The 15054-nt window shown below is 40.0% G+C and overlaps 1 protein-coding gene across 2 annotated transcripts in view; it reads left to right on the top strand.

Moving 5' to 3' along the window:
• The window catches only part of CREB1 (cAMP responsive element binding protein 1), a 39708-nt gene extending 26965 nt beyond the window's left edge, over positions 1-12743 (top strand). For both annotated transcript variants that reach the window (XM_017834817.1, XM_017834808.1), the window contains 4 exons: positions 57-199; positions 1563-1745; positions 3108-3258; positions 6196-12743. In XM_017834817.1, coding sequence (XP_017690306.1) covers positions 57-199; positions 1563-1745; positions 3108-3258; positions 6196-6340 — 622 coding nt within the window. In that variant the 3' untranslated portion in view covers positions 6341-12743. The remainder of the gene's footprint in view (positions 1-56; positions 200-1562; positions 1746-3107; positions 3259-6195) is intronic.
• The last annotated feature ends 2311 nt before the right edge of the window (positions 12744-15054 follow it).

Genomic DNA, 15054 nt, shown 5'->3' with positions numbered 1-15054 from the left:
GAATATTTTTTCTCCCGATTTTTATTAAAATCTCGACAACACACTGTCTTTGCCAGAAAAATTTTGAATGACTTGTCCTCAGACGCCCCAGGAGTGCCAAGGATTGAAGAAGAAAAGTCTGAAGAGGAAACAGCAGCACCTGCCATCGCCACTGTTACGGTGCCAACTCCCATTTACCAAACCAGCAGTGGGCAGTACAGTATGTAGTCTGAATTTCTCAGTGGTGCTAGTAAGTGGGGATGAGAAGATGAAGAACTATTATTTCTATAACTGTTTGGACTAGGAAAAAGCAGGAGGTGAAAAAAAGATGGCTTTACTTTGACTGATAACCATGCCTTTTAAACACATTCCTATTGTAAGTATTTGAAAGGTTCAGTTAACATTCTGGGACTGTTTGCCACTTGGTGCAGCTAATGCATCCTGAAGCAAAATAGGAACTAACCATAATGCTATTATAAACTTCTTCACTTCGGGAACTAGATGAGCTTATTCAGAAATTTCTTTTTTTTCTTTGCAGTTTATTAATACTTGTTCACAAAACTATAACCGCATTAATAGAAATGTCATTACAGTCTGTAATTACATTTTTAGAAAGTCCTGAAAAAATAAGAACTTCAACAACTTTATTTGAAATATGTAATGAACGTACATTCTATGTTTTCTTTATTCACTGGATTTAATAAAGATAGTGCTTTGACTTAAAGGGTTGAGGATACATCAGTAAAGATAGAAGTCACGTGCTGTCTCACACAAACACCTACAGTGTTAAATACACAACAAGGAGGAAGAACTACTTGTTTCCATCTTTCTCTTAAAATATCTTTAAATTTTTCTATCTCTGTTTACTGCTTCACCACTTTGCCTAGTACCCTGCTTTATTTTATTGAAATGGATTTGGTTAATTCTGGATCCTATAACTGTAATAGTTACAGTTAATTGTGCAGACACTGGAGATTTTGGTGTGTGTGTATATAGGAATACAGTGAAATTCTGTGGAATCACAAATGAGGGGTGATGTCCCAGTATACCTGCATAACAGGATTGGGGAAAAGAAAAGAAAAAAAACCCAGAAAAGTAAGACTGCTTTAAGGAAACTGGACCTTTAGGAATGAAAAAACTGATAGGGAGGGCCTGAGGAACTTGTAGAGAAGGGGGGATACAATCAGAAGAAAAAAAATGACAAAGCAAGAAGAAAGTGAAACACAAGGTGGGTAGCAATATTAGCAGGGGAGACAGAAGGGCATAAAGTATGGAAGAGGAGAGGAATTTCAGATGAGAATAAAAAAGTAAGAAGTGAGAAAAAGAACTAAACCAACCAAGAAGAAAATCTTAACTAACAAATTAAAAAGTATTCCCTGGGGGACAGTTGTAGGCTCACAAAAAATTGGAAACTTACTTTCAAAGTGTGATTTTTTTTAATTAAAGCCATGTGTGTGATTTCAGGGTGTATAAGTGTTCAAGGGATTTAACTCAGATCAGTATTCTTCCATATCTAGGTTTAATACTGTAAGTTAATGAGTAAATTAGTGTCTTAAATGCTGTGTTGATTTTTTTGTCTGCAGTTGCTATTACCCAAGGAGGAGCAATACAGTTGTCTAACAACGGCACAGATGGAGTACAAGGTCTCCAGACATTGACAATGACCAATGCAGCTGCAACCCAACCTGGCACCACCATTTTACAATATGCACAGACCACAGACGGACAACAGATACTTGTACCCAGCAACCAGGTTGTTGTACAAGGTGAGAAACTTCACAGCCAGTCATTCTGTATAACATTTTCTCCATGCAGATACAAGTTGCCAACTTAACTCCTTCAAATGTGTCAGGAAGCAGATTTAACAGCTTTGACACAATAAGTCTCCAAAATTATTAAAGGAAATTCTGGACAAAGCTATTTGTCACATTTTCTTGGAGCCTTTCCCTTTAGATTGATAAAATTGTAGATATTTTGGGTTTACTTCTTATAACAATATATTTATTTTGGAGTTTCCATGCTGTATTTCCTGTATTTTTTTATGTTCTGCAAAAACTGATAGAGCTCTGAGTTCTCCCATGTCTGCAGCAATAGGAAATTTAAAGTAAAGCATTAAAGATAGGAAGGAAGGTTGTTTGATTCTAAACTTAAATTTATTAGTGATTTTTTCCCCTTTTCAATTACAAGTCATACTTTCTTCCTATTGTGACTTTTGTAACTAGTCACCGAGTAGTTAATCAGTGAGTCTTGGAATCATATAACAATTCAGAAAAGTGCCTTGAGTGATCATTTGGTCTAGCCCTTCATTTGTCAGGGCTACTTTAACTTAGATTAAGTTGTGGGGGTTTACTGTATTAAAATATATGGTTTGGTTTATTAAAAATGGGAGAGTTATTAAAATTTTTTAATTGAAAATAACAGAGAAAGTGTATCCCTGCTTTTATGATTGTAAAGCAGTTGATTTGAAAGTTATCCAGTGAAGAGTTTTCCAGGCATCAGTGAAAACAGCAGAGAGAAATACTATTGTTGCATTGATCTTCTGGGGTTTGTGTTTTTAAGGACATGTGATTTCTTTAGGTGTTATTGTAGTTTTTTATGAGCTCAGGCAAAATTAACGCATTCCTAGATTACAATAAAGAAAAAAAAAGAGAAGCCCAAGACCTTATTCATTCTAGAGAAGTAGTGAAACTGAGTGCATTCCACTCTGTTGGGAGTAAATGCTACATTCCCCACCCATTTTTCTGTGCCAAATACTTACACATGCAGTTTCTCCTTTTGCAGATAGACATTTATAGCATAGCTAGAAATAGTGTTTACACCATTCTTCACTGGAACTGCCCGAAAACCAGAGAAGTAAAAAGAAATACACTAAAGGAGAAAGAAGCACAGCTATACAGCCAGACAAAGCAAGTTATCAAGCACAAGTAAGGACTTCTTCAGCAGGAATGCCCAAAACCTTGCCTTTGTTAATAAGCTAAGACTGAGGCAGCAGTGATCACCCAGATGGTGGCCACCCCTCCTGTGCTGTGGCCCAGAGCGCTCAGTTGGATTGATGACGAGGTGCTGTTCGCACCACATGTGACAGTGCTGTCACCAAACTGACATCATGTTTCCCTGTGTCTCTTCAGCTGCCTCAGGAGACGTGCAGACCTACCAGATCCGCACCGCCCCTACCAGCACCATCGCACCCGGCGTGGTCATGGCGTCCTCCCCAGCGCTCCCGACGCAGCCGGCAGAGGAGGCCGCACGGAAGAGAGAAGTGCGCCTAATGAAGAACAGGCATGTACATTTAGATCACTTCCTTTTTTCCAGTCAGCTCTGCACAGAACTAGTGTCAAGCTCTAAGAGTCCCGATCTTTCTTAGTCAAATCATTTCTGAAGAATTTGCGTTTATTTTAAGATGCAAAGCAAAGAAACACTCATCAGCTAATGCTGTGTGTTGTGACTATGAAACCTTGACTAAAGGTGTCAGACTCATTCTGTGAGGTGTGTGAACTTTTTGTTGCCAAAGGAAAAAAGTAATTAGTGAGAGACCTGTACAACTGCAGATATGTTCTTGCAAATGCCAAGGTGAGTTGATTTTTTTTTAATTAATATATTAATGTAGTTTCCTTTCCTGGATTCTTTCCCTTAGCCTTCTGCATGCATTCTCCTTGCTGCTGGCCCACCTGTGCTCTTCGTGAGTGTTTTCTTGATGGTCTCACTTGTTCTCTTTAGCTCTTGCCCTTTAGGTTTTTTCCTCCAAGGCCAGAAAGGCTCAAGAAAAGGCTACACGAGCAGCTACTCGCTTCTCCTTTTGACTGAAGTCTTGTGGAGCCAGTAGTGCAGCAGAGGAGCTGAGAGACAGAGACTTGCTTCTGTAGGATTTAATGTATTAGGAGGAACAGCTAAGCTTATAGAGCTGAGAGTTGGTGGAAGTAGCAAAGGAAGGGAGCAGTAGAGAGAAGTTGGGCATGATGCTCCTTAGGCCTGCTGTTATGGGACAGGGAAGGGATGGGCCTGAGCTTGAACAGTTCACAGCAAGCTTGAACTCTTATCCACAGAGCACAGATTTGAGCCTGTATGTTACACTGTGACACTGGGAATAGAGTGCTTCCCTCCCTTCTGAGGAGGGGAAGCCCCATTCAAGCCTTGTAAACTTCATCTGTCAGGCTGAAAAAACCCTATGGTGTTGTACAGGTTCGTTTATCTTCTGTAGATTGCTGTGCTGTGAACACAATAGAAACTTGCATGAGCAGTCCCAGTGCTTATATGTGGGGCTTTAATGAAGTAAATAATGCTGAACAGCAGAGTTCACTTTTTTAAGAGGTTTTTGTACAGATACTGATACCAGTGAATAGTAGATATCACCCTTTCAGGCTCTGCATTTGAGAAAAATTTAATTAGAATCACAGAATATCCTCATTTAGTCAGCAGTCTTATTCCATTAAAAGAAAGCTTTTGTGTTCGTGAAAGCCAAGAAAAACAATGGGGAATTACCCCCCTTGAGTTAAATTGACAGCTTTTGCAACAGTATCACGTTGCATGTGGTGCTTTTAGTCTGCCTGCGTAATAGATCCTTGCAAATCTAGACTCCATAGCAAAGCAGGGAAAAGAGATAGAGAGGCAGATGGTGAGGTGGCACTTATTGAAGGATTATAGTGTAAATATTCATAGATATTATTGTGCAAATTTTCTGTATAAATTTTACATGTTTAAAGCTCTCTTGTAATTCATTATAACTGTGGCTCTTCACAATGAACCACACAGCCTTGAGGTGGCTTAATACACAGACTAAGCTGGCACAAAAATCACAAAAAGAAAGAAAATGTTGTCACCCAAGGAGGCATGTTAATAGTTTGCACTGTAAGGCAATTCCTGATACAGTAGTACTTAATCTTTTGGTAACAGCCCAACATTACTTAAATTCTAAATATTACACATGACCCACTGAAGCACTGCAAGCATGTGAAATTGTATTTGTAGGAGTGACAAATGGATACCTGAATACTTTCAAGGTTTACAAACTGTGTTTTCTTCATCCTGTCTCATTTGTGGAGATGAATTTCAAAAATTGCTTTAGAGGTTTCTTACCAGTTAGGTCCTGGAACACATTCTTTTTACCTACTAGTACCTAGTACTACAGCTACTGTTTATCTCATAAGGGGAAGAACTGGGTTCAGTTTTGTCCTCTCATTTCCCAGAACACTGACTGTATCACCAGGCTATGTAGTGTTTGCAATGAAGGGACACACTGACTCTGTTTTTGAAGCTGTTCTGCTTTGCACCTAAAGGTTCAGGGCAAACAAGTGTGTACATTTCCATGTGTCTGCAGTGTGCTGCTTGAACGAGTAGCACTGCAGGAGGAGAGCCTTCTGTCTGGGCTCCCATCTGCCTGTGGCATTTAGCCTTGTGCTTGCTTTGCACGTTGGTTTACTGTTGCTGTGCAGGATAGCTTCTGCCTTGGTGTTCCTGCCTTCAGGATGCTCAGCAGCGCATTAATACCTTTCAGCTGTTTTCCACTGGTGTTTTTAGTATGTTATCAAGTTACCTACAGGCAACTCAGTCTTTACAAGCAAGGCTTAAAAGTTTGACTTGAGATCTTGAGATCTGCTTTAGCACATTACCACTGCCATGTTCTTGGAACAGCCAACAAGGACTAAAGACTTATATGGTTCCTAGTGACTGGTTATTTTGTGATATTTTTATTTGAGTCTTTTATAATGCCATTGCAGTGATGCAGACATTATGATTAAAATGAAATCATTGCTCGAGAGCAAATACATGAATATACTAAATACAGTGATTTTTAAACCAGTTGAACATCCCGTTGGACTACAGCAAAGGGAAGAGTTAAAGACTGTAAAAAGAATAATAGATGATAGTAAAATCAATTAAATTATTGCAGCAGCAATTTGACTAGCCTAAAGGCTCTAATGTAAATCCTGCAAGCAGAATTTTGTCATTGAGTAGGATCCTTTTCTCACAGAAACAGAATTTTATTGGTGCTGTCTCACTGGGATCTGCATGATGAAATGATATGTGAAGCTTGATTATACATGATTTGTGAGGAGCAATTGTTATGAGTTGAGTGTTTTTTCCTCACTTGCATTTCTTAACAGTACCTCCATATTCTGAAAATGGCACTACTAGATAAAGGTTTGACCTGAAAACATTTAAGTAGCTCATGTCTGCAAGTGATTGTTCTGGATTTGAATGGTCTTTTTTGCTTTGCAGAGAGGCAGCACGTGAATGTCGCAGGAAGAAAAAGGAGTATGTGAAATGTCTAGAAAATCGAGTGGCTGTGCTTGAAAACCAAAACAAGACACTGATTGAGGAGTTGAAAGCACTTAAGGACCTTTACTGCCACAAATCAGATTAATTTTGGATTCTCATTTTCACTTGTCCAGAATGGGATAGAGACTGGTTCTGGCTATACCCAGAAAGACAAAGTAAACTTTTTATTTTCTAAACATTTCTTTTTTTCTATGCGCAAAACTGCCTGAAGCAACTACAGAATATACTTCATCTGTGCTTTGCATCAAACTGTGAATGTTCAAGTACTTGCCTCCACTTCTCCCCTTACAAGATGAATTTCATCATCAATCTCAGCGTGAAGAAGAAGAACAGGCGTCTTTCTCGTCTCCCCATCCTCTTCAAGGAGTAACAGTGGTCCCTTGGGAAGTTACTGTGGGGAGGGTCCTTTTGTAGTGATGTCAAGAATTTGTGCTGAGCTCTTTCCATTGCCTTAGAGACAGAACCACCCCAGCCTCCTGGTCCAGCACTCATGGTGCAATGAATAAGCAATGGTTGCCAAATTGGTTTCACACACTCATTATGAACTACACAAATACACAGCTAAGCAGCATGCCAAATGAAAGGCTTCACTGGCACATACTTAGTGTGGAGATAACACCTTTTTCAAACTAGCCCAGGAGGGGGGTTGATTTGTAATCTGTTAAGCCCTCCTGGACTAGTAAAACCTTCTCCATACCTCGGAAACAAATGCATTGAAATGAGCTTCTCTGGTCGGTTGTTGCTTCTCATAGCTTATGTGTGCAAGTGTGTTCAGCATTCTGAATGCACGAAAAGCAAAAACCAACTCCATAGGATATAGGTTGGAAGATGATATTTGAATGGGAAAGGAATTCAGAATAAAAAAGATACAATAGTGACATTCTGAAAACAGTAAGCAAGTGTAGCACATGGAAGCACTACCTATTTGTATGCAGAACAACTAAGAAGTTGAAGCCAGCTCTACATAAATACTCCCTGATGACAGTATGGTCTGTGTCCCAAGTCCTCTCAAGCAATGAGGTTGTTTCTATTTCCCTAGCACTGTCTTATGTAATGGAAATTATTGTACTTGATGGAAACATCGGCCTGGTTTCCTAAGTTCTTTTTCAAACTTGGAGGCTGCCTTCCATATGTAAATTAAATTGTGGTTATGACAACTACTGAGAAAACCTCAAATACTGAAGAGGACTTTAAACACAAGTACTCCTGCTTCACACGGGACAACACTGATTCTTCTAACCTGGCCAGGTTAGCTAAATTCTTAATTCATTCGGGGTATTTTTTCATGTAAAGGGTCCGATTTACCGAGTAATTTATTCCTGCAACTAAAATTACTCATGTGCCTCAGATGTTTGCAAGATCAGGTTTTTTGTGTGCACTGAGGAACTGTGATCTTTCCCAGATTTATGTTGTTAAAAAAGGTAGTTCATGTTTAAAAACAACTGTGTACTGAGCATTAGGACTTCAAAAGAATCATGCTCATAAAGAACCAAAAAAGAACGTCAAGAAGTTGTCAAAAAGAATGTGTAAAACAGAATCATGTGCAGTTGTTTACTGGGCCTTTGAAGCCAGTCTCTTGATATGTTAACTTGGGTCATTTGATGGAGTAAGTTTACTTTGCGCTTCTGGTCAAACTGTTATGTATAGAAACATGAATAAGGCTCTGGTCTGTACTAATGCCTTGCCTAACAGAGTATTAGTTAATATTTTTACCCATTCACTCTGTTTTTAAGTTAAATTTCACACACAAGCTTCTAAAAGGTTATACAATCAGTGTAATGTTATAAGAAAAATATTTGGAAGGCTCTGGGCAGTTGAGTCTCAAACACCTAAGCAGTATTAAAAGTTGATGATTTCTCATTTGAGAGCATTCCGTTTCAAAGAGACTTAATTTAAAAGGAGCAAGGTTAAACTTACAGCATTATTGTTAACTTCAGAGTTATCAAGAGTTTCAAATTAAATTTGTATTTCAAGAAGAGAACATAAGTATCAGAAATATGAAAGAATTCATTTTCATAGGTTTTGAGAGGTTTATAAATGGTCTATTTTTATCTGCCATAGAGAGTTGATTTTCATGTTTTTATTTAATGGGAGATAAATTTATTAGTTTAGCAATGCAAATTTAAGGAAGACCCCAAATTCTCAGCAATGCTTGTATAAAAATGATCTGATTCCTAAAGTGATCGAATAGAAATATATGCAACGATTACATTTTCCGGAAATAGTGCTGAAGTAGAAATGTTGATAATGCAGGAGTCTTTCTTCTAAAACATGAAGGTCATGGTGGCCTCATTTACAATTACGTGGAATGATTCCTCCAGCTTTAAGAAACATGGAAAAGGCTGTACATGTCAACATTAAGGCTGGGTTTTTTTGCAGAACATCTGTTTGCAAAAACGTGAGGTTTTGCTGTGAACGGAATGAGGCGAGCTGTGATCTGAGAGCTGTGTCTGGTGGGTAATGGACACTGTCTAGTGCTTGCTGATAGTCACTGGGAGCTGAATGGACATGAGAGCCTAAAACGGTACCCAGATGGAGTTCTCCTAATACAGGGTTGGTGCAAATTTGTGCAGCAGTGAGAGAACTGTGTTACCTGTTCGTCTGTGTGTGTTCTGCCAGTGGCCTGTAGAGTTATTAGTCTAGACCTCATTAGCAAATAATGTTTCACTAAGAAAAAGATGTTATTTTAAAGTACATAGGGATCTGCTGGAATCGGTATTTTTATTTATGCTGCACTGAGGATTTAGGGATGTAAATTTATTTAAAGGAAATTTTAAGTGACAATAGTAAAAAATTTATTAGACCAAGTACAGGGCTGGCTAGGCTACCCCATACATGCTTTACTGTTTATATTGACCCAAAAAGGGAAAGAATATGACACAGGAATCCATTCCTATGTTATTTACCAAGTAGTGAGGTTGGGGTAATAAGCTTCTATAAACTAAGGCCATTTGGAAGTTTTGGAAGACGGAAATTATGCTGGCAGGGGGGAAGGGTTAGTTTTATATCTCACGATTGTGAGTTTTCAAGAACTGATAGCCTGTTTTACCTGAAGAGAGGGTTAGAAAGGGCTAGATCCATTATGTTCATAATAAACAAGAATTGGTTTGAAATATAGTTTTTGTAATGTCATTATTTTGCAAAACAACAGCACCAGTCAGGCAGTTAAGATATTGTCAAAGGTGCTCTTTTAATTTAGATATTCTTGGAAAATACATATGTATAATATATGTACATATATATATATATATACACAGTATATAATCTACAGCTCTGAGAGCTTTTAAGTCAGGAATGCTGAGTATTATAGTATATGGAGGTCAGAAAAAAATTTTTACTTTTCTGTGTGTGTGTCTGGGTGTGTGTGGATGTGTGCGCGTGTGTGAAAGCCTCCCCCCACCCCAGGAGCTCTGGGCTGCGTTATTCTAGCGCTTATTACTGATTTGTTTTGTTCTGTTTCTCAGTTACCCATTATCAAGAATTTTATTTCATCTTTCATGGCTTTTGTGAGGTTTGTTTTTTTTATTGATGGAGATTTTTGAAATTACGTAAACAGTTGTTTCACAACAAGCACCACCCAACCCCCAGAATAATTCGCTTTTGTGCTTTTTCTCTTTGGCAGCTATATATCAAAGGCAAAACATTTGGAGAGGTTATTAAGGTGTTATTTTCTAAAGGAACCACTGGTAAGACTTCTGTTTTCCTCCCGAGGGTAGTGGCGATGCATTTTTATTTAAGCAGCAATTTCACCAGCATCGGTAGTTGCCGGCACCGTGGCTTGTACCCAAAAGCACAATTTTAGCCTGTCATGCTCCTCAGGATTGTACAGACACACCTGTAGGTTCTGGCTGTCCTGTAGTTGGCGTTTGCATTGTAGACCACTCTCTACTCCGGTACTTGTAAGTTGGTCAGAAAATTGGAGGGGTGTTTGCAACCATTAAGAGGCTCAGGAAAAAAAAAAAAGATTTACTAAGGAAAAACAGCCCTGATAATTTCTGACCTAAACTTGTACCACAGGTTTGTTTTTTCTAAATCTGGGCTTCCAGTAAACTGCAGCTGCAAGTAGTCATCTGTTAGCTAAAACTGGCCCCTGTATTTTTATTTTGTTCAGGGTTTTTTTAATTTACAACAGATAGACAGTGCTTTTTGTAGGTTAAAAGACAAGTCTCCCCATCAAAGGAAGCTCAGTATCAGTGGTTGCAAGTCTGTGACAATTCGTAGAGGATTTCATTGGTTTTCTTAGACCTTGTTTTTATTATTTTTTCACCTGAAGCTGGTTAGTGATGTAACATTTGCCAATGATCCAACCAAAAGGTCATGTATTTATTTTTGTTACACTATGTTCTTTGTAAATGTTTAATTAAAATGTGCACTTTTTAAAAACAAAACAAAACAAACCCCAGAGAACAACAGAAAAAAATTGAGATCAATTGGGTTTGCTTGAGAAGCTTCCTGGCATAATCGTGCTGCCTGCACACAATTCACTCCCCTCCCCACAGCAGTTGACTCCTTGGCTAATTTAACTTGCGGATCAGCACCTGGTGCCCAGCAGGCATTGCTTCAGAATGGCAGCAGACCCGAAGGGGCAGCACTGAAGGCTGGAAAGAATCAAGTGTGTGTGGTGTCTCAGAGCAGTATGCACAGGATGGATGTGAAATTCTTTTTAGAGTAGAACTAGTTCAGTGATCCCGTGTGGGAAAGGGAGGTTAATTTGGAAGAAAAGCTAAACTGTTTTTCAGCAACTTTATTCCCCTTTTCTTAATTTGAGATTTGTCTGCAGATTTCACAAGCTGCATTCCAAGAAAATAAATTGAAAGGCTTTCCAGTTCTGTGACACCAGGAAGTAAAGGTACATTGACAAAGTGTCACTCTGCTTTAAAAGAAAAGCAAAGCACACGCACCTTTCTTTTGCAGGAATGATGATAATTTAGCTGTAACCCTGAAATCTGTCACTGTGAACAGGCTTTAAAAAGCATACAGTACATTGATGGTTCTCTGTAGTCTGCCTGGAAACTCTTTTTCCTGAGCTGTGTAATTTGCTAGCTGTAAAAGACACTGATTTTGCAAAAGCCTGAATGTATCATGAAGCTCAGTTGGTCTGGAAGGAGCCAGACTAATGAAGAGAGGGTGCTGAAATCTACCTGCTGTGTGCTTGTGACAGATTCAGGTCTGTGGATGGATACAGCTTAAGTCTGTACATCTCTGGGGAAAAGGGACCAGATCCATTTGGTAAAGAGGGCTTGCATTTCAAGTGTTTTGCCTTGGAATGTGTTTTTTAAATATATTTAAGCTGTGGCCTGCAAAGAGATGTGCTTGGACTAGTTTGCGTGGCACATATTGAAGACAGTGACCTGTTTGCTCTCTGGCACTGCAGGTGCAGGTTTGTGACTTGCTGTGTGGTGAGTTCAGGGTTTGCTTTCCCCAGGGAAGGGCTGTCCTGGCATCTGTGTGCTGGCAGGGCAGGGGACAGGGGCAGGCTGTAATGACCCACAGTTGGTGCACTCCATAAGCTGAGCATTTACTGTGCTCACGACTTGGAAGCAGTTGGTTCACTCAACCTCGGCTGTGTATTTCTCTAAATTAGGGGATAGCTGAGTGAGAGCACGGGGAAGGAAGGTCTTGAGACAGTTATCTGAAAATGGCTGCTCTTAAGAACTAAGGATGTTCAGATGCTCTCCACAAGTTGTGTTTTAGCCAGGTGCCACTCCATTTTTTTGTGTGTGTGTAATTACATTTATTTATATTAAAACATTAATTTTAAAAAGTTCTAGAACTTCAAGTTTGAATGAGATTTGATACTGTGCTGCTTATATGGACTTCTTGGGATGGGGAACAGGGCAGGAAGAGGTGCTTGTTGGCAGCCAACCCCTCCATAGACTTGTTCGCAGATTGGTTTTTCACTTCAAAAACGAGTTTTTTTCTAATCTGGATTTATAATTTGAAATCGTTTTGGAACAGTGTTTTTCAGGGAAGCTTCCAGAGCGAGGGTTATTATTCTCCCTTTTAATGTAAGCTGGAAAGAGTAAGTTCACCTCATCTGCATTTCTGATTCTTTACCCAAACCATGTCAACACAGAACAGGGTATTTGAGCTTGACTCCCACATACTTGTGGAAGTTAAAAGACTAAATGAAAATCCATTATTGGGGGAAGACAAATTCTTTTTTACATCTCCCCAGAAACCTAGAAACATCCCTGTTGTGTTCTGGTTTTGTTTTTTTTTTACTTATTTTTTTGTGCTTTATCTGTGTTTAAAAAAATTGTACTGGGTTATAATGCATTTTATTAACACTATGTACATATTAGCTGCTTTGTGTTTCAGAATGGTAGTAATTGCTTTGTATATTAAAGTGATTCTTGTGAATTTGTGAATTATTGTCATAAAGAAGTGCTTTTTCTTACTGTAACCTTTGTGGTATAAACTGTCATAACTCCCTTTTTACACAAACATTTATGTGCAGTCACATAAACATGCTTTAAAAAAACTCTTACAAAGTCTCTTTTTTGAGCAGGGTGTTCTATTTACACTAACTTAGTAGCAAGTGGTAGCTAGATAGGGATGTGGTGTCCTTTCATGATCTGTGGCCTGTTCTAAGTATTCGTGAGCTGTTCTCCCCAGGGAGAAGATTTTTTTATTCTTGATTGAATTAGATGAGTGAGAGGTTAAGTCCTAAAAAACAAAGTTTCTCTTCCACTTCTGATATTTTTAAACCTGCTTTTAGGCATCCATTCTGGTGGCAGTTAGTTCTGTTGTTTAGTAATGTCTGAAAGACTTATGCCTTTCACAGTTAAAATATGCTGCATTTCTCACTTTTAAGCGTTCCTGTAAACCATGTACTACTGATGTTAAGAACAGAACAGAAACAGAAGGCAGCAAAGATTGCAAGGATCGCAACCCACTTATGTAATCTGCAAGGCTGGATCCAAACACTGGGATGAAAGCCAGGAGAACAAATTCAGCACTGAGGTAAACACACCTCCAGTGAAATCAAGGGGAAAGCGGTAAGGTCAGCTCATTACAGCTGGGATTTTGTGGTTTTCACAACTGAGTGTTTTCATAATGCCATTCACGTACTTGCTCAGAAAAATCTACACCTCAGTAATGAGGGAGAATCCCATACAGGGGTTAGTCCATGAGATAAAAATGCAGATTAGCTTGAATTTTGCACTGAAAACTCCGTAACACAGATCCCTGCACAGTCAGTTGTAGGTCAGCTGCTAAACCTGAGCCTTCTGACACTGCTGCAGCTCAGAGTTCCTGGTCAGTAAGATACAGAGCTGAATCTCATACCTGTCTGATACCTTAAGATTTGTATCTTAATCAAACATTATTTTAGTTGCAATGAAATTTTAGAAAAATTTGTTCCTTGCAAAATGGCATGTTTCAGGGATGGTTTCTCAGTCTCACAGCATGTTCATGTCTTACCTGGTCACTCTCCTGTGGCTTGAATCCACTCCCTAGAGTGAGTAAATTTCTCAAGAGACTTATTTGTATCTCACCCAGGGACCAATGCCCAAACACATCCTCCCTATAGATGAGCTCACATCATCTGCTACCAAACAGGACCAATGCAATGGAACCACCCAAAGGAGAGTGTGATTCTCGAGCACTGGGGTGAACAGGGTGACAGAATGCGCTTGGGCAGGGGGTTGGCATAGTTGCCAAACAGCCACCCAAGCATTACCATGCATCATCTGATATTAGAGCAGGAGCTCACCTGGTACCAGTGGGTTGGGACACCAGAATTTGCAGGTGTCACTGCAGAGGGCTGCTCTCTGTGCTCACTCCCCAGCTGTTACGGTTCTGCTACTTCTGCACCTCTGGCATGATTCAATCCCAGCCTGACTGACTCCTGACCTCTCCCTAAAGCTGAGTGTGATGGGAAATCAAAAGACCTGTGAAGTGCAACCTGGAACAACAGAAGGCACTGCTGGGTGCCTGGTACAGGTGAGTGTTAGCACTGCCCAGCCAGAATGGACATCAGGTTTCAGCCGAGTTACATTCTCACGGTTGGTGCCTCCCCCTAAACACTAGCTTTAAAAGCAGCCTCAACTGATATGCACCCTCAACTGATATGCACGTGGTGGTGGCCTAAATGCAGTATTCCTGGATCTGGTCTCCTAAATTTAATGGAGCACCTGCACCCCAGTAGCAGAGGAGAAGGTGTCCCCTTGAAGAGGGTGCCACTTGCTGGGCTGGGAAGGGGCCACTGAGAGCTCAGCTCTGCAGGTCAGGGGCAAGGCACTCACCTGAGCTGCCAGTGTCATCTCATGCTTTTCTCCCCAAGTGTTCATTTATGGGCAGCAGCATTGCTTCAGCCTTCAAACATACTCCCTTGGGTTTGCATACAGCTGCTGTGTAACAGCAGCACAGCAAAAGAAGCCAAACCTGGTCTCTACATGCCTGCTCTGGCAAGAAGGCTGTGGGTAAGAGGAGCCACGGAAGCAAAAGGAAATCTGACACTGAAAGCTTAACTGAACAATCAGAAAGAGATGGAATTAAACTGATTTGTTTTAAAAGTACAAAACTAATCCTATTGTCAAAGAAAGGCCTAGGCCAAAGCCCCCTTCTTAAAAGCGTGTAGGTTGCTGCACTAGGCTTTATTCTGCGCTATTTAATCAGTCTTTTTAGCATGTCCCTACTATGGCAACAGGACAAGCTGTTACAGCTGTCACTACTGCAAGCTGCAACCTCTTGTGAGGGCCAACCACTGCCACGTTCCCCACAGACCATGTCCTGGGCACTCACAAGCCCAAGCACCAACACACTGCTTTCTGGCAGCTCCAGCCCAGGGGGAGC

This window comes from Lepidothrix coronata, unplaced genomic scaffold (genome assembly GCF_001604755.1).
Source record: "Lepidothrix coronata isolate B3197 unplaced genomic scaffold, Lepidothrix_coronata-1.0 Scaffold7, whole genome shotgun sequence".
Classification (NCBI taxonomy): domain Eukaryota; kingdom Metazoa; phylum Chordata; class Aves; order Passeriformes; family Pipridae; genus Lepidothrix; species Lepidothrix coronata.
The sequence above is the reverse complement of the archived record's forward strand: the minus strand, read 5'-3'. Positions and strand labels throughout refer to the sequence as shown.